Source organism: Tripterygium wilfordii, chromosome 22 (genome assembly GCF_013401445.1).
Source record: "Tripterygium wilfordii isolate XIE 37 chromosome 22, ASM1340144v1, whole genome shotgun sequence".
In the NCBI taxonomy this organism is placed as follows: Eukaryota; Viridiplantae; Streptophyta; class Magnoliopsida; order Celastrales; family Celastraceae; genus Tripterygium; species Tripterygium wilfordii.
The window spans coordinates 12,547,592-12,571,139 of NC_052253.1; the positions used below are offsets into that span (position 1 = coordinate 12,547,592).

The 23,548-nt window shown below is 39.4% G+C and overlaps 4 protein-coding genes across 6 annotated transcripts; 1 reads left to right on the plus strand and 3 right to left on the minus strand.

Moving 5' to 3' along the window:
• Positions 1 to 7,277: 7,277 nt before the first annotated feature.
• Positions 7,278 to 8,617, minus strand: LOC119991932. The gene has a single exon (XM_038838486.1). The coding sequence runs from the start codon at positions 8,537 to 8,539 to the stop codon at positions 7,541 to 7,543; it is 999 nt and encodes a 332-aa protein (XP_038694414.1). The 5' UTR covers positions 8,540 to 8,617; the 3' UTR covers positions 7,278 to 7,540.
• Positions 8,618 to 10,671: 2,054 nt separating this feature from the next.
• LOC119991807 (probable polygalacturonase) lies at positions 10,672 to 14,783 on the plus strand. Its single transcript, XM_038838283.1, has 5 exons — positions 10,672 to 11,447; positions 12,602 to 12,722; positions 13,027 to 13,201; positions 13,607 to 13,677; positions 13,801 to 14,783. The coding sequence occupies exons 1-5, from the start codon at positions 11,010 to 11,012 to the stop codon at positions 14,421 to 14,423; spliced, it is 1,428 nt and encodes a 475-aa protein (XP_038694211.1). The 5' UTR covers positions 10,672 to 11,009; the 3' UTR covers positions 14,424 to 14,783.
• Positions 14,784 to 14,867: 84 nt separating this feature from the next.
• LOC119991808 (photosystem I reaction center subunit N, chloroplastic-like) lies at positions 14,868 to 15,790 on the minus strand. Its single transcript, XM_038838285.1, has 3 exons — positions 15,391 to 15,790; positions 15,176 to 15,301; positions 14,868 to 15,081 (listed from the first exon to the last, which is right to left on the minus strand). Exons 1-3 carry the CDS (start codon positions 15,670 to 15,672, stop codon positions 14,992 to 14,994), a joined length of 498 nt encoding a protein of 165 aa, XP_038694213.1. The 5' UTR covers positions 15,673 to 15,790; the 3' UTR covers positions 14,868 to 14,991.
• A 692-nt stretch (positions 15,791 to 16,482) lies between these two features.
• LOC119990769 (probable gamma-secretase subunit PEN-2) lies at positions 16,483 to 18,575 on the minus strand. 3 transcript variants are annotated; one of them, XM_038836859.1, is made up of 3 exons: positions 18,209 to 18,572; positions 17,289 to 17,438; positions 16,483 to 16,671 (listed from the first exon to the last, which is right to left on the minus strand). In XM_038836859.1, the coding sequence occupies exons 1-3, from the start codon at positions 18,468 to 18,470 to the stop codon at positions 16,658 to 16,660; spliced, it is 426 nt and encodes a 141-aa protein (XP_038692787.1). In that variant the 5' UTR covers positions 18,471 to 18,572; the 3' UTR covers positions 16,483 to 16,657. The 3 variants fall into 3 exon arrangements, with proteins under 3 accessions (XP_038692787.1, XP_038692785.1, XP_038692786.1); XM_038836857.1 differs by lacking the exon at positions 16,483 to 16,671 and adding an exon at positions 16,682 to 16,915 and having other exon boundaries at positions 18,209 to 18,575; XM_038836858.1 differs by lacking the exon at positions 16,483 to 16,671 and having other exon boundaries at positions 17,177 to 17,438.
• Positions 18,576 to 23,548: the final 4,973 nt, after the last annotated feature.

Consider the following 23,548-nt stretch of genomic DNA (forward strand, 5'->3'; position numbering starts at 1 on the left):
ATCTGGCCCCAGATCAGGACCCGGGTCAGGCTATCCCTGCAAAAGCACGCATAAAATCAACGAAAATAATAAACATCACGTCCCACATAAAACACATAAAATTCTGTGTGTACAAATCAACAGGTGGAATAACGGCGATGCCAGTTGTTCGAATACGTATCTTGGTGAAGCATGGTCCACAGTATCTGATGTAAATTCAACCCTAAAACCCTGTTGATTCCTAAGAATACCAAGATTAGAGTAGAGAATATCAACCAACACTTGTTGATCTTGTCAGATGCCAAGAATTGGGACAACGGCGGAGAACTAGTCTCTTTTTCTTTCTATTTCAAAAACTACTACAACCAAACACAGACGACGAACATAACCCTAGAATTATGGGCCGAAGGCCCTACAACAAAACAGGGCCAGAACACCAAGACCCAGCCCAACAGGACAGACCAAAACAGACAAAACAAAAGAGGAGAACAATTACACCAAAGACAGCGTGCAACTCTGACTAGTTGTTACAACGGTCATATTTCTCCATGAATAGGGTAGCTTCCTGATCCACATCATTCCCTCCTGGGAACGAAGAAGGCGTCCTCGACGATGGCACCTCATCATCGGAAGTGTCAGTCACATAGGGGATAAGGTGTTTAACATTAAACACAGCACTGGTTCGAATATGACTAGGAAGCTTCAGTTGATAAGCATTACTGTTGATCTTAGAAATGATTTCAAAGGGACCAATTTTCCTGGAAGAGAGTTTGCTGTAATCACCAGGGGAAAACCTATCCTTGGTGAGAATGGCCCAAACAAAATCGCCCACCTCAAATTCCACCGAGCGGCGCTTCTGATCAGCAAAGTGTTTGTATTTGACAGTAGAGTCAAGGAGTCGCTGCTGTGTAGAATAATGAACTTGCTGCAATTTATCAATGAAATCTCCAGCTCTACCCTCAACACGATGGAAGTCTGGAAAAGGGATTAGATCAATGGGAGTACGGGGCACGTGACCGTAAACAACCTGGAAAGGAGGAAACCCTGTGCTCCTGTTGACCGTACTATTTAATGCAAACTCAGCAAGACAGAGGCATTGATCCCAGGTTTTCAAATGATCACCAACAAAACTTCGAAGCAGATTACCCAAGGAACGGTTAATTACCTCGGTTTGCCCATCCGTCTGGGGATGGTAAGCGCTACTGAACTTCAGGTCTGTACGCGTTAGTTTCCACAGACTCCGCCAAAAATGTGATAGAAAGCGGGTATCTCGATCAGACACAATGGAAAGAGGGAGCCCGTGAAGCCTGTACACATCCCGAAAATACAAATCGGCAACTCGACTTGCATCCGTAGTCTTCTTGCATGGCATAAAATGAGTCATCTTAGAGAATCGATCAACCACGACATATATAGAATCAAATCCGCGTTGGGTGCGCGAAAGACCCAACACAAAATCCATACTGACATCCGTCCAGGGTTGTGAAGGGACTGGTAATGGCATATATAATCCTGCATTAGTAGTTGTACCTTTAGAAACCTGACAGATACGACAACCATCCACAAAACGATAAATTTCACGCCTCATGGAAGGCCAAAAATATGAAGCAGCCACACTGGCAAAAGACTTATCACGGCCCATATGCTTGCTGTTATGGACCTCCTTAATAATCTGCAACCGAAGACTACAATCAGGTACACACAACTGATTCCCACGAAACAAGAATCCCTCGTGGAGATGAAATTCAGATGGCTCTCTGGCTGCGATAGTATCCAAGACAGGACTGAAATACACATCAGTAGAATAAAGAGATTGAAAATGGTCGAAGCCTACCACCCGAGCACGCAAAACAGCCAAGCCAGAGGTGCGACGACTCAGCGCGTCCGCAACTCGATTCAGGGAACCTGCAGTGTGTTTAACCGTGAATGTGAACCTTTGGAGGAAATTGGCCCAGGAGGCATGACGAGCTGACAGCTTGCTTTGACTATTGAGGTGTTTCAGAGCCTCATGATCCGAGTAAAGAATAAATTCGTCATGAATGAGATAGCAATACCAGTGTTTCACGGCTTGAACAATTGCGTAGAACTCAACATCATACGTACTGTAGTTAAGCTTGGCTCCCAAAAGCTTCTCACTGAAGAAAGCAATCGGTCGTCCCCGTTGACTTAAAACACCCCCCACTCCCACTTTAGAGGCATCACAATGAAGTTCAAACAGTTGGGTAAAATCTGGTAGAGCCAAGAGAGGGGCACTAGAAAGTACCAATTTGATCTTTTGGAAAGCCACTGAAGCAGCCCCAGTCCATACAAATTTCCTACCTTTCATACAATCCGTGATTGGAGCCATGATGGAACTGAAATCAGCAATAAATCTCCGATAAAAAGACGCCAACCCATGAAAACTCCGTACCTCAAACAAAGTTCTTGGTTCTGGCCATCCACGTATTGCTTCCACTTTAGCATCATCTACAGCAATGCCCTGAGCTGAAATAACATAATCCAGGAAGAGTATCTTACTCTCCATAAAGGAACACTTACTTAAGCCCCCAAATAATTTCTCCCGCTGTAACACCAGTAGGACTTCTCGAAGATGCTGAAGGTGCACATCCGAATCAGCACTATAGACTAAAATGTCGTCAAAATAGACCACGACGAACCGCCCAATAAATGGCCGAAGAATTTGATTCATAAATCGCATAAACGTACTAGGTGCATTTGACAAACCAAAAGGCATAACTAACCACTCATACAGTCCCTCCCGTGTTTTAAATGCTGTCTTCCACTCATCCCCGGGTCGGATCCGGATTTGGTGATAACCACTCTTCAAGTCCAACTTACTAAAAATGGTGGCACCCGTGAGCTGGTCCAAGAGATCATCCAACCTAGGAATGGGAAAGCGATACCTAGTTGTGATCTTATTGATAGCACGACTATCAATGCACATCCGCCACGATCCGTCTTTTTTTGGAGCCAATAATGCGGGAACCGCACAAGGACTAAGGCTTTCCCGCACATGTCCTTTTGCTACCAGTTCTTCTACTTGTCTTCTAAGCTCCTCGTGTTCTTGAGGGCTCATCCTGTAATGAGGACGATTTGGGAGAACGCTTCCGGGAATCAAATCAATGCGATGCTGGATATCACGCAACGGGGGCAAACCCGTAGGTAACTGGTCTGGGAATACATCCCCAAATTCCTTCATCAGGTTCTGGACTTCCGTAGGAACTCTATTACCAGTTGTGACCTCTTTGGCCACGAGCATATATACTACCTCAGAATCAGCCAACTCTTCCTCAAAGCAGCGAAAGGATAACAGATTAGGCACAGTAGAAGGAACGACAACCTGTGGTGTCTGTTCAGAGCTTGGTATCAAAATAATTTTTGTGCTCTCGAACACAAAAGTGTAGGTATTCCTCTGTCCATCATGGATGGTGTGCCTATCGAATTGCCAGGGCCTTCCCAACAACAAATGGCACGCGTCCATTTCAACCACATCACACCAGACCTGGTCACGGTACTTTAAACCCACTGAAAAACAAACCAAACATCGCTTAGATACTCGTACCTCCACCCCTTTTTGTATCCATGACAGCCGATATGGATTCGGATGTTCTTCGGTATTAAGTTTAAGCTTCCGTATCACCTCCTCAGCAATGACATTTTCACAACTCCCTGAGTCAACAATGAAACGACAAACTTTCCCATTTATAGTGCAAGTTGATTGAAACACTGCGTTACGCAACCAATTTTCCCCATCCACCACTCGTGGTGTGTAACAAGATCTACGGACAACCAGCGAGGAGCCTTGGTCGCCATGCAATACTTCCTCCTGCATCTCTATCCTTTCAACATGTTCAGGATCATCACCCGGCTCCAGCTCACCTGGGTGGTCCTCATCCAATTCAACTAGCAGTGCTTTTCCCCCACGGTCACCCTTACGACACTCAAAGGCTCGATGACCCGGTTCACCACATTTGTAACACTTTAATCCACCAACTGCTGTTCGATTCAAAGAAATGGGTGGAGTAGGTTTTGTCACCACGGTACTATCCGACTTGTTTCCAAGACTATTGTTAGCATTGTGTCCCGCAGCTCCACCACTCCAAAAGGACTCTATTCCCTTCCTGCTTAGTCTGGTCTCTACTTGTTTCGCGCGCTGATATGCCTCCGACACTGTAAACAGATCAAACATGTTAAGAATGTCTTGGAATTGCACCCTCAACCCTCCTATATAGCGAGATACGAGCTGATCCTCTGTCTCCCCTAAATCATTCCGTGCCACCAATTGATAAAAGTCAGTTGTGTAATCATCAACACTACGCGTTCCCATCCGCAGATTCTGTAATTGTTGATATAGAGTTCGCACGTAGTTATGGGGAAGGAAAGCCGCGCGCATATACTTTTTCATCTTTTCCCAGGAATCGATTTTGGCCTTTCCTTGCCTCAAACGATTAAGTTTAAATTGTTGCCACCACGCCGCCGCACGCCCCCTAAGTTTCGTAGCCACCAGAGGAACTCGCCTCTGTGTAGGTACCTCTTTGAACTCAAGTACCTCCTCTACAGCATACAGCCAATCCATGAACTCTTCTGCCCGCAAACCACCCGTGAACTCTGGTATATCAACCCGAATTCCAGACTCCCATCTATTAACGTTTACCACTGGGTGTTGCTCTCTACGGTGGTTTTCATTCCTTGTTGGTGCAAACGGGTTACTAAAGTCCTCATCTGACCCTTCTGTTAATGTCTCCTCTAAGTCTGGAGCCTGTTGGTTAAAACTCATGCCCTGCAAGGCTGTTGTGACCCCCATCATCTGCTGGGTCAAAGTGGCTACCTGTTCGGTCAGTTTGTCTATATCTCCCCGACTGCTAGCACCTCCTTCCTCGGCCCCCTTGTTGTTGCGCTTCCTAGGTGGCATATCGTAACTGGACTGATACCCTTAAACAGATCACGGACAGTGGAGCGAACCTGCTCCGATACCAACTGATGTAAATTCAACCCTAAAACCCTGTTGATTCCTAAGAATACCAAGATTAGAGTAGAGAATATCAACCAACACTTGTTGATCTTGTCAGATGCCAAGAATTGGGACAACGGCGGAGAACTAGTCTCTTTTTCTTTCTATTTCAAAAACTACTACAACCAAACACAGACGACGAACATAACCCTAGAATTATGGGCCGAAGGCCCTACAACAAAACAGGGCCAGAACACCAAGACCCAGCCCAACAGGACAGACCAAAACAGACAAAACAAAAGAGGAGAACAATTACACCAAAGACAGCGTGCAACTCTGACTAGTTGTTACAACGGTCATATTTCTCCATGAATAGGGTAGCTTCCTGATCCACATCAGTATCCTTGCAAATGCAACAATCCAAAATGATGTTGGGCCCTCGTCTTGGTGAAGCATGGGCTGTGCTACATGGTGTTCAAATAACTTCTCAACTTTTTCCCACTGATTGATGGCGTACCCTTTGCCACCTGAGTTCAAATCCCACCAGAGTTATACATGAAATTTTCATGTGCTTGTCAAACTTGGTTGGTTGATGATCTATCAATAGCATTTTTATCTGGAATCTCATCCCTATACATCTTAACACTCCCCGCACTTGTAAATTTTATTTTATTATGTCAAGCCCAACAAGTAGACTAGTAGAGGCTTATCCAACAGGATTGAAACTTTGCTTTGATACCATATCAAAAATCTCAGCTCACTCAAATCAACAAGTATTTTGCTTACTTTGGAATCGATTCACTGTGGATACATCGGACTCGTAAGGTTTTGTTTCTTTGGACCATCTTATTTAACGGTATTTGAGCCTAGAAAAAGCCATTTGTTTATTGAGAAAAACTTAAGCTTTTCTTATAAACTACATTGTTTGGTGTTCTCCAATTGATGTAGGATTAGACGATTAGACTTTAAGTCTAACAATTTCCAATCACTTCCTCATCGAACTTCAATGGTGGCTTCATAGTGTAGTAGACCCTCCCATTTAGAGTGTGTTTGGATTGAGGGATTTGGAGGGGAGGGAAGGGAAGGGAAATGAAGTTTCCTTCCAATTCCCTTATTTGGATAGTTTATAAAAAATTGAGGAGAGGGATTTGAGGGGATTTGGGAGGAAGATTTCTTTAAATTTTTGTCAAAATTCTTTCCTCCCAAAATGGAGTCATTTGGAAGGAAGAGATTACTAATTAAGTTAGTTATAAGTTTAAAACCTATTTTACCATTGGACATAACACTTAAACATAAAAAATAAGGATAAACTAGTAAATTAAACTACTTTTCTTTCATTTCTTTTTTTTATCTATCCAAACATAAGAGAGGAAAATGTATTTTCCCTTCCATTCTCTTCCCTTCTCTTTCTTCCCTTTCCCTTTCCCTTCTCTTCCCCCCCTCCCCCCAAATCCCTCAATCCAAACACACTCTAGGGAAGGGAAAGGAAGGGATTTAGAGTTTCTTTCCAATTCCCTTGTTTGGATAGTTTATTAAAAATTAAGGGGAAGGATTTGAGGGGATTTGGGAGGAAGATTTCATTAAATTTTTGTCAAAAATCTTTCTCTCCAAAATGAAGTCATTTGGAGGGGAGAGATTACTAATTAAGTCATTTATAAGTTAAATATCTATTTTACCCTTGTACATAATATTTTAACATAAAAATAAGGATAAATTAGTAAATTAAACAAATTTTTTTTCCTTCTTTTTTTTATCTATCCAAACATAGGAGAGGAAAAAATAGTCTCCCTTCCCTTCCTCCCCTCCCCTCCCTTCTCTTCCCTTCCCCCTAAATCCCTCAATCCAAACACACTCTTAGAGTCTATTTAGAGTTTTGGCCTCACACCAACCCTATAGCTGGTCCTCTTCATTTCTTTTTCTGGTTTATGAGCCAAAGCAAGGAAAAAAGAAGAAGAAAGAAGAAGAGGAAAAGATTACCAAATTTAGCGATATGCTAGCCAGTGTATGGCCGATTCATTTATTTCCTCCCAAAGATAGGATGGTGTATGAAATGCAATTTGGGCAAGTCATACGTATTAGACATTATTTGTATCAGGGTTACACATCACAATCCCTACCAAATACCAATCCATTTACAATTAGCAATAGTGATCAAAACACGCATAATCCCCTTGGATTAATTAATGTAGTAATGTTGCCGATTATGGATGCGATTTTTGCATCCAAAAAATTATCTAGTGGGGGAGGCGAGATGGTAACTTCAATGCTCACTTTTCTATGCGTTCGAGTGTGGGAAATGAGATATTTTTATAAAACAAAACCGTGAGGGAGACGATAAAAATAGCCGTAGAGGTATAATTTCCTGAAATGTAAATACAATACATTGGATGCAAAAATCGCTTCCACACCAACAATGTTTTTTTGGTCAAACGCGACATTTACAATGTAAAATGCCAAAAAACAATGGAAAAGAAACAAAGCAGAGTCTTTTTTTTTTTTTTTTATTTATAGAGATTGAAACAAGCATAGATTCCATATATATATTCATAAAATACATACAGAAGTCTTCATAAGTTCATATATTTGTCTGCATTGAGAGCATGAGACGATCTACACATGACATTCTTCCAACTGCACATTCTTGGCCCTCAGAGGGACGTAGTTTCCAAGAAAAACCTCTAGATGATCAGATAAGGCGGACATATCAATGCTTTCATGGTGATAAGACTTGCAGACAAAGTAGAGCACTGTTTGGATCACAAGCTCAAGCAACATAACCTTGAGTAGAAACAAGAAGCAGATGAGTCCAATCACCAGCCAAATTGCCAAACTAGGCGCAACCCCAAAAACCACAAAGTTCTCGAACACCACTTGAATCACCCCATAACATAAGCCAATCACAATGAACAAACCAATTGAAACACGCAGCTTGCCTTTTATCAAACACCTGCTCTTCACCATGGCTTTCCACCCATAAATGTCCTCCAACACCGAAACCACGCTCGCTAGATTCCACACGATTTTGATATACAAGAAACCTGCAATGTACAAGATCAAGAGGACGACAAAGATCGTAATCCCAATCGGAGAAAACCCCAAAGCAACAGCCCACAAAACGAAAACCCCAACTGCAACAAGGTTGTAAACCAGAGCGACTGCGAAACTCCATATGAATGTAATCACGAGTCGCTTCCAGACCCTGGGGACCACGCTCATGACTTTCTTGAAGGTGATTTGCTTGGCAGTGTAAATGCAGGCGATGGTGTAAACAACTGCAGCGGTTGAGAGCAGAGAGAGTATGAGAAATACAGTTAAATAGGCGGCTTTGAAGAGCCAAAATCCAGCCCAGTCGGCGGAAACCATGTGAGAGAGCTTTTCACGGCTGGTGGTTGTATTCGAATGACGATTGAGGTCGTGTTGGTCTTCGATTACCTTGTGGAAGAGGAGATGTGAGACTTGGAAGTGAAAGAGGAAGACGAAGGAGAGTGGGAGGATTAGAGTCAGAGTGATTTGACTGAAGATTTTTCTCCATGAGAAGACGATCTTGAAGGAGTGTTTGAAGATTCCAAAGAAGCCCAGAAACTGTAACTCTTGCTGCTCTCTGTCCATGGCGTTCCTCTCTGTTTTCTTCCTTGTGAAGAATTGGACATTGTTGGGTTTTTATGGCTCAGAGAGGACGAGAGGAAACATTGTTTCCTCCATACAATAAATAATTTCTAAGGTTATAATAGTAATTTACCATGTATTTGGTCAAGAAACACTTGACCGCTTAGGAGTCATCGTTTGTCAGATAAATGGGTCAGCATTTAAAGTGCAATTAGATCAAAGGCCCGGCCCAGTACTCTGCGATATTCCTTGACTAGAAAAATCTGTGTAGAGATATTCCTAGAAGGCTGAAAATGCATAAAAATGGCGTGCCAGAACAGCAAGAGAGGTACCGGGGTGACTATCAAATTAGAATACACGACACGGTCTTCATATCATGACTTGATAAAAACATTTGTTTATGTGTTATAATTTATTGATAAACCATGCATTTCATGATCTGAAACAACTTTAAGAATTTAAAGAAGCGAGAGATACTGATGAAAACTTAATCTTAAAGTAAGAACAATGTTGGGTTGAGAGAAAACTCTCGGTTTAAGATATAAATTTTAGTTTGTGTTTTGATTAATTGATTGATTATGAAAACATAAAACATATTGGCTGTTAAAGCCAAAGTCTCCTAAGTCCTATTGACTTCTAACTAGGGAAGTCATTGAATACTACGTAATCTGTGCGATTACTATAGGAATCAAATACTAAACTAATAATTAATTAATAATAGGGGAGATATCCCCCTCAATGTCCATGATTTGCGTCATCATTGACAATGGTTGTTGGAGACAATTCCTCAACGATTTGCCTCCAATTCCTCTTGATTGTACGTGATTGGCTTCATTGATGACTTTGGTGGTTGTATCTAACTCATCATCTTGGTATTTTGCTGCAACTATGTCTTCATCAGATACTCAAAACACTTGATATTGTTCGCTCTGGAACAAAGACGGAATGAATTTGTTCTCTTGAGTCGTGTTTGAAATATTCGGTCCAAAAAACGCGACACTTTTGTGAGGGAAACTGAATCTTTATCAATGAGTTAGGTTACATAAATCCAATACGGTACTACTAGTTTGACATAAACTTTAACAACAATAACAAGAGTCCCAAAATCCATGGCTAGTTTGAAGATAATGCCAAAAAAAAAAGTTTAAAAAAATTAAGAGATATAGAGACCGTGGGCCCTCAAAGTTCCATGTGTCTTTCCCCTCTAAAACATGGATGCGGGATGTCACCGGCCCACTGAATCTTCTTGGCCCATTTGAAGATCGTGGACCCGCATAGTACAGTAAGTCTTTCCTCTCTAAAAAAGTACATATATTGATGCCGGATGTGGCCCGCCCACTAGACCCACTTGGCCCATTTCCAGAGATGTGGGCTAGACTATTGGTTTATTGGACTTGGATAAGGATCGTCAAAATGGATGTCAATTCGATCCATGCTTTAATACATTTTTCTTAATTATTTTTGAAATACCACTGATAAATATGTTTTTCATTGAAATCGAAATTTGGGTACACATATTCTTAACCCAGTCGATTGCCAACTGAACCATCTCTTGTTGGTTTTTTTAAATTATTTTCAAGTCAAATTAAATATAGATAATCATCGAGAAACATTTAACTTGATAAAAATAAAATGATTTAATATCTCTATATGTGCATATTTAAGAGTAAACATTTTTTTTAAAATGAGAACAACATCATACAAGTTTATCTTTTGAACATCCGAGATGGTTTGCCAATAAACATGCCAATTACACAATTACAATGTGAAAAAGGTATGCGTGCTAAAGTTAATTGTTCTGCGTACTTAAAATATTAGTAATTAGCATACCTAACATATCATTATCATGCATAATATTTTAAAATTAGCTTGTATGGCTATCATTCAAAATTCCAAAGGACTAGTTTCCAAATTTTATTGTTCTTATAACCTAGTATATAATACAAGAGTTGGCATTTTACATGGTTTGCTAAACAATGACCATTTGATTCACTCCTCTTATATATTTTTTATGACAACTAAACATGACTTTTAACCTATATAAATTCGGATACTCATCTAACAAATCGTAGGGCCACAGCGGCTCTGGATCCTTGATTCGTGGCACTCTTTTACCTTAACTACCTAAAGTCCGCAGGCCCACACGGCCTACACAAAAAGGTTTCGAAATTCGGTGGTTTTGGTCAAAGCTCGTCGTTTTGCGCGCAACACGCTCTTCATCTTCCCCTTCCGCGGCAATATCAGCGACACCCTGTGCCGTGTGCGCTCGTCTCTATGATCACGGGGAAAAAAGAATACACCTTCTATTCCTTCAAAAATCTCTGGAAGATACTCTGAATTCTGAACCACAACGAGTCAATAATATTTTCAATTCTATTATTCATTTATGTCTAATCCTTAATTCAAACGGTTTTCTGGGTCCGGATTGAATTTGGATTTCTGTATTAGCATTTGAAAATCTGATCGCAAAAAAATGGATTACGAGAAACCAAGTTTTGGTGCGATCGTGGGTAGTATTAACCGGCCATCATGGGGGGTTTTGCTTCTTCTGTTCGTTTTTGTGACAATTCTGTCCATGCAGCTCCGGACGGATTCAGTTTTTCCGGCAATGAAATCATTGGAACCGGCTATTTCGGATGTTTTCGAGGATCGGGAGAGCTGCGCCGGGTTTTTTCGTGACGTGCGGCCGAGGAAGGTAGTGATGTCTATAAAGGATTTCGGAGGAGTCGGAGACGGAAAGACCTCAAACACCGAAGCGTTCCGGAAAGCCGTCCGATACATGGAAGGTCTCGGAGGGAAAGGTGGGTCCCAGTTGAATGTGCCCAAGGGGACGTGGCTCACTGGGAGTTTTAATCTCACCAGTAATTTCACCCTCTTCCTCCAACAAGGTGCTCTCATTCTGGGCTCTCAGGTATAAGGTCAATTATGTTTTATTTAATTTTCTTCGCTAATAATAATCAATGGGAAACTATATTATAAGATGCAATCTTCAATGGGGTGGCTCACTGTCTTGCAAAGAGGGGAGTTTATTCTTGTTCTACTTATGTGTGGCATGGAGAGGTTCCCCCAGATTTGGTTTGCATGGTGGATAGAGACTGTGCTTTGGGAGACAGGGGAAGCTCTCTTGTTTCTTGATTAGGATGGTGTTGTCTTTTGTTATTCTTGCTTTGTGCTTTTGCTTCTTTTCTTGGTCTGGCTTCAGTCTTCGTCTTCCTATGGGAAGAGAAGTTGTTCTCCAGTTGTGTTTCGGTTGGTTTTGCCCTCCAAAAATGTTAGGGATCCTAGTAAAGGGACCCAAGTCATCCTAGTAATGAATAATTCCCCTTTATTTCATTGATGTAAGTGTGGGGCTCACGAAAATTGGTGATTGAACCAGAGAGTAACACATCCATTACTGTGATGGGATTCCTAATTCCCTAGCACTTCTGTTTGCTCTCGGATCTTCGACCTTAAGAAGAAAAAAAAAGCAATCTTACTCTACTAGCTTTCTTATATGTATTTCAGCGATATGTGCATGTCTACTGTGGCAATGGAAGGGTTTTTGCCCTTTGCGTTTTGTTGGGTGGCTCCACGACGTGTTTCAAGTATGCAAAAGAAGAATATATGCTTTGTTGAAATTTGGGTAGATAGTGGAGGCAGAAACAAATATGCCTTTTTTCTTCAAAGAAGGAAGAAAGATGGCATAAATTAACGTGTAAGCGGCAACAATGGGGACCCATCTAATAGAGTTAATTATATTGTTGCTTATAGGAGGACAGGTTGGTGGCCTGACCTTGTTAATGATGTGTATTGACTGGGAATGTTATGTTCAAACTGTCCAAACCGCAGTATACAAAGACCCCCTCCCCGTTGAGAGTTATATTGAGATGATGTTTTTTTATTCCCGCTATTCCGAATGTTGTGATGGACGTACACGATTTCATATTGATCATATGGGGCATGCGGGTTCCACAATTTCACGTGGATCATGTGCGTCCATATCATCATTTGGGATAGCTGGAATAAAAAACATTGAGATCCTTAGCATTTTCGTATTGAGATTGTTTGTTTATGTGGTTTGAACAGGATCCAGATGAATGGCCTATTATAGAACCATTGCCTTCTTACGGGAGGGGAAGAGAGAGATTAGGAGGAAGACATATAAGCCTCATTCACGGAAATGGCCTCACCAATGTTGTCATTACAGGTACCAGAATTATCACTTTCTTATGCATATCAATCAAAGCATACACAATTTCTTCTTCTGAGTGCTGAACTTTTGTAAATGTGACAAAGGTGCTTTGGTAATAATGTCAGAGTTAAATAAACAAGAAAAATAGTTTCTTTTGTCCTAAAGTGAACCAGCCATTATAGTGCGAAACCCTTTTTAGTTTTTACAGTTATGGTTTCTCAGGTTTTTCTATTTCTCCCACATTTTCATTCACTTATTTACTGCACTTGATTTTTCCTGTGTTGTCAATTAGTGAAAGTGTTTATGGATTGGTTTTCAGGGCAAAATGGGACTATTGATGGACAAGGGAAGATATGGTGGGAGCTGTGGTGGAACAGAACACTGAAGCACACCAGAGGCCACCTCCTTGAACTCATCAACTCTCATAACATCTTAATCTCCAATCTTACCTTCCTCAATTCTCCCTTTTGGACTGTCCATCCCGTTTACTGCAGGTTCAATATCTCCACCTTCTTGTCATGTATCGCATCCTGTTTCTTTTATCGCTTGTTCTTTGGTATACTTCAGCAATGGCAGCGCGACTGAAATGTAGTTTTCTCACACTGTTACTTAAAGGACTTTTGGTTTAAAGCTCTCAAAAACAATTCAGTCACCTTCTATTTATGCTGCTGAAAATTGTAAATCATCATCATGAATGGAACCTTTTTAGTTCGGGGTTTTTATATGAAAAGCCGTCTCTGACAATCAAGATTAGGATGGTACCCTGCCTTCTAAGCTTGTTGTCCAGAATATGTATTATGTGAAGTTTGTTTTGTTATTTAAGTACAGTATTCTCTTAATTTCTCCAGACATAGTTCTTAGATAACTGAACTTATAAGAGTGTTCTATGTTCGTTTCAGTAATGTTGTCGTGAGAAACATGACGATTTTAGCTCCCTTAAATGCCCCTAATACCGATGGTATTGACCCAGGTATGCTTCCCGATTTCCCTTTTCTAGTATCCATTCAAGGTGATCATTTTTCTTCTTATCTAGAAAACAAATAAAAAGAAACAGAAACATTGAATGAATTGTGTTTGTTGCTAAATGATCCAGACTCAAGCACCAATGTATGCATTGAAGACTGTTACATTGAGAGTGGCGATGATCTTGTTGCCGTGAAGAGTGGTTGGGACCAATACGGCATCACCATGGCACGTCCAAGCTCAAACATTATAGTGAGGAGGGTTGCTGGCACTACTCCATCCTGTTCTGGTGTTGGAATAGGCAGTGAGATGTCTGGAGGTATTTATAATGTAACCGTCAAAGATTTACATGTTTGGAATTCAGCAGCTGGTGTTCGTATCAAAACCGACAAGGGCAGAGGAGGATATATAGCAAATATCACCATAAGTCGTATACTAATGGAGAGAGTCAAGATACCGATAAGGTTCAGTCGAGGCTCAAATGATCATCCTGATGAAGGATGGAATCCAAAAGCTGTTCCGATGGTAAAAGGTATCTTTATTAGTGATGTTGTGAGTTTGAATTCTACAAAGGCGCCTATATTGCTGGGAATCGAGGATTCATCATATGAATCGATATACATGAAGAATGTTAGTCTACTCGGCCTACCTTCATCTGCATCATGGCATTGTGAATTCGTGTCGGGTTTCACCGACAAAGTATTTCCAATGCCATGCCCCCAGTTGCAGAAAAATGGTTCATTATCATGGTGATCATACACAGTTTATTTGAACCATGGGAAGATGCGAAACTGGTATGCCAATGAACTTGCAAGCACTGCTGGACTGCCTAGAATTGGGAATACGGTTCTTGGGCAGCAGTGTTGGCTGCATGCAAACCCCTAATTTATTGGCAAAGATGATCGGTTTTGTACAGTTAGGGCTTCCGGCAGGGGTCCGTCGTGGTTCCGAATTTTTCCAGGAGGACTTATTCTTTGATTAATTTTCTTGGACTGGTTTATTTCTATTGTGTAAAATGATTGCTAACACATCAGAATCAAATGTATACATGGGGTTTTTTTGGAGATCCCATAGAGATATAGAAAGGCCTTGAGTGTACAGAATTTGAATACAGAATTGCTGCAGATTTTGTATATTTCTTGTCAAATCACAAGTTTCCAGGCAAATTCAGGAAGACTTATGTGGGAGAAAAAAAAATAGATGCAGAATGAACATGGCACACTAGAAATTGTTATAGAGTTCCTTCAATGGAAAACTGGATACATAATGTGACAGGTAGAAAGACACAGTGAGAAATACAGGGAGGAGGAGTTTGCTCTCTTCACCATTTCCAGAATACATTGGAGCCACACTTGTATTTGTCTTTCCCTTCACATTCCAACTCCAAGTCCTCAGAAATAAATGGTACTTTCTGCATCAACCAAATATAATTATTTAGTAAAACAAAAAAAAATGCCCACTTTGCCATTGATAAGTTCATGTAAGATTAATATCTGAAAACACACCTTTTGCTTAGCAAGATCTTGGCAGCCAGTGAAGTTCTCAGGGAACTTGCAGGATCCAAATTGAACAGTGAATGCCCTTGCAAAGTTTGCGCCACTTGTTGCCAGCCTCTTCTTGTCATTCAATTCCTACAATAAAACAAAATTCATTGTCACTATTGAACAAACCTGATGCTTATATATATATATATATATAGGAATGTTTATACAAACTATACCTTGTTGGCTTTGCTCTTCTCAAGGTAGTCATCAATGACCCCAGCATTAGCAGAAGAAGTAGCCGCAGCAGTGGTGAAAAGTGTTGCTGCCAAGTAAAGCATTGCAGCTCTTCTTCCTTCACTGCCTTGTGATTCTTTTGTCTGTTGTGCCCTGATCACTGGCAATTTGATTGTTGCTTTAACTGGGGTTGCCATTGAAGGCATGGAAGCAACTTTGTTGTTGAGTTCAGTGCCTGAGATGGCATAGTTACATGCCAAAACACTAGAGTTCATAGCTGCCATTTTTGCTGGAAATTGTGATCTAACAACAAAATTAGTACTCTTTGAGACTTCAACTACTACTGAGCTTAATCTCTCTCTGTTGTTTTTGGTGGGTGTGGATAATTGATAAGGAGTGATGGTGGTGGAAGATATGAATGTTATTAAGGTTTGTGGTGGAAGTGTGGATAAGGTGAGATTTCCTCACTCCTATTGGCCAACACTGCTCTCCAGTGGCCACTTTACTTGTGTAATTATTTGTGAGCTTGTGTTAAGGACCCACTTTGAAAATATGAAGTTTGTCTCTGATGTTCAACTTCTGATTTCTGTATACACATCAGGGAAAAAAATGGGGCTTATTTGTTTTCTCGGAAAATAGAACTATTTTTCCATGAAAAGTGTACTTTTCGACGTTAATAATAATCAGTCTCAATAAGCATGGAGCGATAGCTCAACTGGTTATATCTCTGGTCATAGGAGTGGATGGTTGCTTCGGCATGCCACTAATGTTGAGAGTTTGATCCAACTGCGAATATTTTCTGATGTCATGGACTTTAAGGTTCACTTCCGGAGAGGGGTTAGGAGTCTCATTTCACTCACATGGAGTTCAGTCCAGTCTTACCTACCACCAACACGATATAAACCGTTCTTGTTGTCCGATATTTATACCCACACAACTGTCCTCAATCAAAAAAAAGTCTCAGGAGCTTCAACAATATCATGATTTATGAAAAGTACATTGTAGTTTCAACTTTTTAAAATATTTTTAATTTTTTCATTATATACTCAAAATTTACATGTCTTGATGTCCATTATGACAGGGAGTGAGTTGAATATGCACAAGTACAGCAGCATCTCTTACATTAATCTTCAAACCTAAATGACTCTAACAATGTAGATTATGCTACTTAATATGAAAAAGACTGAAATTAGATCACATAACTATGAGATCCCTACACCAAGAAGAAAATCAATGAAGGCAACACCACCATGCTTGTGCTTGTCTGACTCATCCCCATGTTCCTGCAGAAAAGCAGCCATTCCAAACCTCTTCAGTACATCGGTCTGATCATCAAACTTGCTTTTCTTCATCAATATTTCTTCATTCCCATCATCACCATCCCCAAAATTCATATACTTTGGATTAAACTTCTCATGTTGATGAATCTTTGGTGCAACAAAACCAGAACTGGAGGACCTAGGATGGTAACATTGAATGCCTCTTGATAGTGAAATCCCTCTTTAGCCCACAAAGAAGAACTTGATGCTGATATAATGGAATCAAGCTCTGATTCAACTGACTATAACGTTTACTTAGTTTTTACAGCACAAAGTTATAAACTTCTATTGACAAATTGTCCTAATCCTTTCTAGTTTGGGAAGCTCAAAAAGGAACTGTAAAGTGTGGAAAGAACTGTAAAGCAAAGATGTTCATAGTTTGTACATCAGCATATGCCGATATGTAGACTAGTGGCTACGCAAACAAAGATGCCATAATTGATGAGAGAAAGGAATTTAAGCAGAAATGTAGAAAAGGAATTTAAGCTGAAATGTATATTTCTTCATATAAAAAAAATGAGAACATAGTTTATACAAGTAAGATCACTTTCAAATGGAGTATTATATCAGAGAGCTCCAACCTGTCAAGCCCAATCTGTCAGCAAGATTGTACATTACTAGTTTCTCCCAGACTGGGCCAAAGAGATCTTCCCCTCCAATGGCAAATGTCAATGCCCATGAACAGAGAAGGGCTGTGAATACTGTGAACCCAATAGCAGAGCTAATAACATCTACAAGAAGAAATATTTGTAATACCCATTAGTCAGAAAGGAGAATGACTGGAACTTTGTTGAGCAAAACCAGAACGCCAGAGTAAAATTTTCCTCAATACATGATGAGAGTTCTGAATATAAGTATGCAAAGATAAAATTGTCAAAACAGTCAAATTGATTCAAGATGTGATTAATCAAGGGACACCAACAAATTCCTCGTAAAGTGCAAGCTATATAAGTTAAGCAGCTAAATTAAAAGGATTGTGATCCCTTACTCTTGTTCCATCCAATACTAATTCCACTATAATTTTTGACATGACTAATTTCCAAACCTTTAGATAGGGAACTGTAATGAATTGGAGGGAGAAAAAATTGTAGGAAATATGCAATCCACACAAAAAATGATTTCAATCCTTCAACTCAGACAAGGAAAAAGTGGGTTTCAATTTAGCTTTGGAAAACAAGCTACAGGAGTAATGCATCAACACTCAAAGTGCAAATAACTCTGGAGTATAAATCATTTCGACATTGCATAGGTACAAGAAAAAGCCAGAGCAAACTGAATTACACACAAGTCCCATTATAAAACGAAGAAGAAAAAAAATAGAAGGAAGACCAAAGTTTTCTCGAAGCCAAACTGCAACCAACTGCGCTATAATTAGGGCATTGCTGATGGGAGATCCATAAAGTGGGAAACCAGATTATCATCAACGAACAGAACAACCAAGGAACTCAAGAAAAGTAAATCAAGAAAATTTGAAGCACAGAGTAAGAGAAAGAGATATTACAGCGGCGGATGCCGGGGAAAGAGCTCGGGTGGCGGAGAACAGGCCAGAAGTAGAAGCAATTAACTGCCCAAAGCCAAGGCAAGAGCGCGTAGCCGAACTTGTAAAACCTGCGCGAGTATCTCAGTGATTCCTCCTCTGTCAGCCCCAGTGGACCGTCGATCGTGGGCCACAACGGCATCGACGACATTATCGAATTTCGGTTGGCATTGTTGTTGGTGTTCGGGTTTGGGTTAGGGTTAGCCTCTGACTGTGAGGCTTCCATTTCAAATTATCACCACGATCAGAAACGACGACGCCGAAAGCAATTTCGACTTTGTCGATCAGAGATGTGAACTGCTAACGATTCATTTCCTCGCAGAATGAAATACAGAAAGTCAGAAATAGGGCGCGGCGCTAATACGACGACGTTTCTTTTATTTGAAAAACCAAAGAAATTACGTCCAAAATGTACGGTCTGGATCATGTGGGATATGAGTAGTTCAGAGGAGCCGTAGACATTGCATCATGTGTGATATGTGTAGTGCACAGATTCACTCCTGTGCGTCCAAATCAGAAATGGGGATAACGAGATATTAATTACTGAAATCTTTATCATATTTGTTCAGGAAAGAATGACGAAGAAGAGGGAGATGACATAAAAGTTTGTTCAATGTATACATGTACAATAAAACTAGATAAGAAAACAATCAAGTTTGATTGTGTTGGATCCTGTGTTAAAAATATAAAATGTCTCATATCGATCAGGTTAGAGTTAACCTTGTGGTTTCTAAGTTTGAGCTCAACTCCTCTTACAATATACGTCATTTTAAAAACAAAACCGTGTAAGTTTTATGAATTGAGTCAAACCTCTCTTTCATCTTCCTATTTACCCTGCAGACTGGCCTAAGTTAGGCCTCCAGCACGTTTTATAGCGTGTTGAAAACGTTGTCGATTGCTTCTTATTGTGGCTTGTAATGTCATATTTCATTCAATGAACCAATGAATTCCTACGACAAACTACACTTATTCAAAATTAAATAATATATACGGTAGTAGTACTATAATCCAATCTTCATGGAAATTAAGCATATGGTTCCAACTTTTCACACACTTGTCTTTATATAAAACCTAGCTAGCTACTAACATTTTACCATCCGTACAAGAAGCAAGAACAAGAAGAGAGCAATTTGTTTTAGATCAATTAACTAATCATGTCTGCGGAGAGAATTCTGAATTGTATGAGATTTGTGATGGTACTAATTTTTTTGCTACTTGTGGCAAAAGCATCAATCGGCGGAGCTCTGACGAGGGATACAGGTGCGGTTGAATCCCGGCTTCAACGAGGTCCAGTGCCTCCTTCAGGACCTTCGGCGTGCCATAACCAGCTAAGTCCTGATAACAGTGCTGACCATTCTTACTATACCAACGACTATGTCTTATGCCCATAAAAGTTACTCAATCTTCTTCTTCTTTTCTTTTTTCTTTCTTCCTCTTGTAACTTTTACTGATCATGGTAGAAAATACCAGTTCTTTTTACTGTTGTTTCATTGCTGGAATTGTTGGAAGTTACAGATAGGGAAATTGACATGCTTGCTTGTGCAATCTTTAGCTGTAATTAACTGATTCCTATATCAAAATTGAAAACTCCATTAGGCCGAATGGTCAATCACTGATGACAGTATGGGCTCAGCCCGTTAAATTTTGCGAACTTGAGCTCAGCCCATTAAATTGGGCTCTATTGAGGTCTAACTGCAAAGTTTCAAACCTCAACCAAACAGTCCAAAAGTAAAATAAGTCTTCATAATTCCGAACGTCCAGTCCCATTGAAGAGTGGTTTTAAAGTCCTTGTTCCTTGAATCTAGTCCGTCAAAATTGATTTTTTTTTAATCATGGGGTAATTAGAAGAAAATAATTGAAATGTTAAAGGATAATTATTCATAGATGGACGAGTTGACTTATATATCAAAGCAAAGCACATTAAAGAGTTCGATTCTCACTTGGAGTAATATCTTTTTAATTAACCGATGAGTTTTAACACAACTTATAATGCAATTAGATGTAAAATCTCTGTGTACAATAGCCTAACGGCCCTCTTTAGACAGATATCAAATGTCCAAAGGATAACTTGTATGGTGTCATTATCAGTTACAAAAAACAAAAACAGCATCGTTGAGAGGTGATAGAAATTAAATACATTTTTTTTATATAAAAGATAAGAAATACATGTAATTAATTACTTTATTATTAAAAAGCAATCAAAAAGTCAAAGTTTCGCCACAAATATGGGGATGAGATTGCCCTTTAGATTATATTTATCGGAATCTAGCTAATAAAACAAAAAAAAGTCGATCTCAATGGTCAATAATGTCATTTTTATTGGCAGCTTGACATTGTTCTCCTCCTCCATAATCCATTCCCCATTAAATTAACATTAAAACTAAGATAAGAAAACCCTTTCACCATATTAGTAAGAGAAGCCTCGCTACGCTACCAACTTGTGATGTTGAATTAACACTATATATATACATATACATATATATACACTCTTGACCCTATCGGCTATCGGCTCGGACAGGCTACAAAGATTAATACTTTGTTCCTTGACAAGTCGTATTTTATGGGCTCTTTTTTTGACAAAGTAAAGGATTACTACGTAGCATATATATATAATAACATGATAATCTAGACATTGAAGTATGAAAGTGACTCCACGTACACAAAATGGAAAAATGAGCGGCCAATTTTGTTGGGAAGTGGAATATTGTCTACATATGGAGTCACACTCAATCACTTTCAATGTGAGAGGGTTAGGTAATTAGGTTAATTGGTTGTGGTCCATCTGGGTTGGTATAATTCCCATCTCGAATCGCTTTTTGGGCGGTGGATAGAATCATTAACAGGGCATTTGATTTATCATTGTGTGAGGTGAGCATGAGATGAAGAAGAGATGAGTGCGAGGTGAGTGTGAGATGAGTATGGGGTGAGCATGATCATATTTGATATAAAATAAATAGTGAGCATGAGCGTTAAAATATTAATAATATAATTTTCATATTACCTTTTTTTTCTTTTTAGAAATTAAAATAATATTTATAACAAATGTAAAAAAGTTTTTTACACATCAAAACTCATTCTCACCATTTGGGTGAGCTTAGTTATTCTCCACAAAGGAGAATAGAGAGTGGAATGAGTTTAGGATTCCACTCTCCAAAACTCAATCAAATAAGAGAATATCTAATCCACCCACATTCCCCCTCAAAACATCAACCAAATGTCCCGTAAATTTACAATTAAGCTCAAGATGGTGTTGATATGGTGATAAAGGGCATGTTAGTTATGTCGTCCTATTAGGGTTCAATATTTTTTCAGAAGCGTGAGCTCACACTGAGTTTTCTTGGGGTTTGTCTAACATGTATAGTTTGTGCGTTATTCCGCTGGTTGGATGAGTTTACCTAACACACACTTGGAGGGCAATGATTACGTGTTCTAACGAAAATAACGTCAAGAAAGAAAAAAAAAAAAAAAAGGAAGAAAAGCTGGGAAAATGGAGGATGAGAAACCACCTGCAGCAACTTACAAAATAGAAAACAGACAAAAGACCCTTCCACTAATATTCATAAGGGTCTAATCTCCAAGTCGCCAAAGAGACCTCAAACCAACGAGCATATAACATCATTAATTGCACCGAACCAATGAAAATAATATGAGCTCAATATCAACCAGAGAACCCTATACGCTTTTTAATTTTCACAAGATCATGAAGTCATTTTTTTAACCAAACAACCACCCAATCCAACGTACTATTTGTATAGTTGAGTGGGCAAAAACTGCGGGCCTTCAGACTAGTCCTCACCAAGTTGTCGGTAGGTAAGACTGAGACCGGAGTCCATGTGGGTAGGGACCCGAAAGTGGGACAAGCCCACGAAACCAGGATTCCACAAAAAATATTTCAATTGGTTGGTTCAGACTCTTGACTTCCGAGAATCATACTTCTTAAGTCTGGAGAGATAACCAATTAGGTTATCGTCGAGTGGTTATCATGAAGTCATTCTTAAGTATATGCATATCTTAATCAAAGAGCTTGACTAGCCATTAATATTTCTTCTTTCCTTCTGCTATTTAGTACAGAAACACATATAATCATGAAATGTAGACTGTAGACCCCAACAATTAACGCTAAAAATGGTTTGTTAAGTTGCAATGGGGTAGTTGGTGATTAAGGGGTTGGTCAGATTAATATATACCAACTCCCAAAACTTGTTTCCAACTATAACTTAACATCCATCTATCTTTTCAGCATCTCAAACGTTTGTGCTTTTGGATATCTTCAACTCCAACCATGTAAATCATGAGCACAAATCCCTAAGTGTCAATTGCATAATCCATCGAGAAGATTTGAAATAAGAAAAAAAAAAGCCAGGAAATATTTGGGACGAAATTTACAATTAAAATGACCGAGAATAGAGTGTGATATTACAATATATATCTATATATATACACACACTATTAATGTTTTGTATTGTAATCACTAACTAATAAAGTACTAAAATGTTGAAAACTAATTAAAAAATAAGGATATAAAGTCTATTATGTGGATTTTGAGACATTAACAAAGGATGAAAAGATATATATATCTGTGTGTGGCCAAACCGTATAGATTTGGAAGGCTGTAAGTTCAATTTCCATTAGAAATAATATTATTATGATCACGCGTTAGTTTTTTGTCTAATTTTCCCTGCTTTTAGGTGAAAATTATTATTTTCCCTGTCGTTAAGTGGCAATTTATTTTACAAACGAGTCTGATGGCTTGAGTTTTTAGACACGTATCGGATAGTTAAAGCGTAAATTTATATAGTGTGGTTATCGATTTAAAAAATTTTAAAAATAGAAAGGATAATGAAGGAAGAAATGGTCAAAATACGGGGTCCCGTTTTGGGGTTGGTTTTAACTTTTAACCGGAATGGGATTGTGGGCCCGGTTTTTCAATCGGGGGTTGGGGTTGTCTGACAACTGTCATTGTGCACTACTGTATTCCCGTCTTTTTGTTTGTCATCTCGTATTGGTTGTTGCTTTCCTCCGCTTTGACTTCTGATTTCTAATGCAAGTATACGACCTTCCTCACGTATGATGATGGGCCCAGCCCCTTACTGGGCCTTCAAAATGTTTTTCCTTTGTTGTTCTTATTTTTGTTTTAGTTAAATTATAAAAACATAAATAATTTACATCCGAGTGTGTGTTCATGCCTTCATGGATCTTATAAATTAAGATGGATGGACAATATGCCTATATCCAAGGCGTATATAATTAACTTTTTTTTGTAGGAACATACACACACACATATATCTGTTCTTTCTAACAAAT

What these genes read in the sequence shown, in the direction of transcription:
- LOC119991932 (XM_038838486.1), bottom strand. Translation starts at nt 8,539, where the DNA reads ATGGACAGAGAGCAGCAAGAGTTACAGTTTCTGGGCTTCTTTGGAATC.
- LOC119991807 (XM_038838283.1), top strand. Translation starts at nt 11,010, where the DNA reads ATGGATTACGAGAAACCAAGTTTTGGTGCGATCGTGGGTAGTATTAAC. An exon ending in GTCCATCCCGTTTACTGCAG is followed by an intron (nt 13,202 to 13,606) that starts GTTCAATATCTC and finishes TGTTCGTTTCAG; the next exon opens with TAATGTTGTCGTGAGAAACA. An exon ending in TACCGATGGTATTGACCCAG is followed by an intron (nt 13,678 to 13,800) that starts GTATGCTTCCCG and finishes TAAATGATCCAG; the next exon opens with ACTCAAGCACCAATGTATGC.
- LOC119991808 (XM_038838285.1), bottom strand. Translation starts at nt 15,672, where the DNA reads ATGGCAGCTATGAACTCTAGTGTTTTGGCATGTAACTATGCCATCTCA. An exon ending in AGAAGAGCAAAGCCAACAAG is followed by an intron (nt 15,302 to 15,390) that starts GTATAGTTTGTA and finishes GTTTTATTGTAG; the next exon opens with GAATTGAATGACAAGAAGAG. An exon ending in AAGATCTTGCTAAGCAAAAG is followed by an intron (nt 15,082 to 15,175) that starts GTGTGTTTTCAG and finishes TGGTTGATGCAG; the next exon opens with AAAGTACCATTTATTTCTGA.
- LOC119990769 (XM_038836857.1), bottom strand. Translation starts at nt 18,470, where the DNA reads ATGGAAGCCTCACAGTCAGAGGCTAACCCTAACCCAAACCCGAACACC. An exon ending in TTTCCCCGGCATCCGCCGCT is followed by an intron (nt 17,439 to 18,208) that starts GTAATATCTCTT and finishes TTCTTCTTGTAG; the next exon opens with ATGTTATTAGCTCTGCTATT. An exon ending in TGACAGATTGGGCTTGACAG is followed by an intron (nt 16,916 to 17,288) that starts GTTGGAGCTCTC and finishes CCATTATATCAG; the next exon opens with CATCAAGTTCTTCTTTGTGG.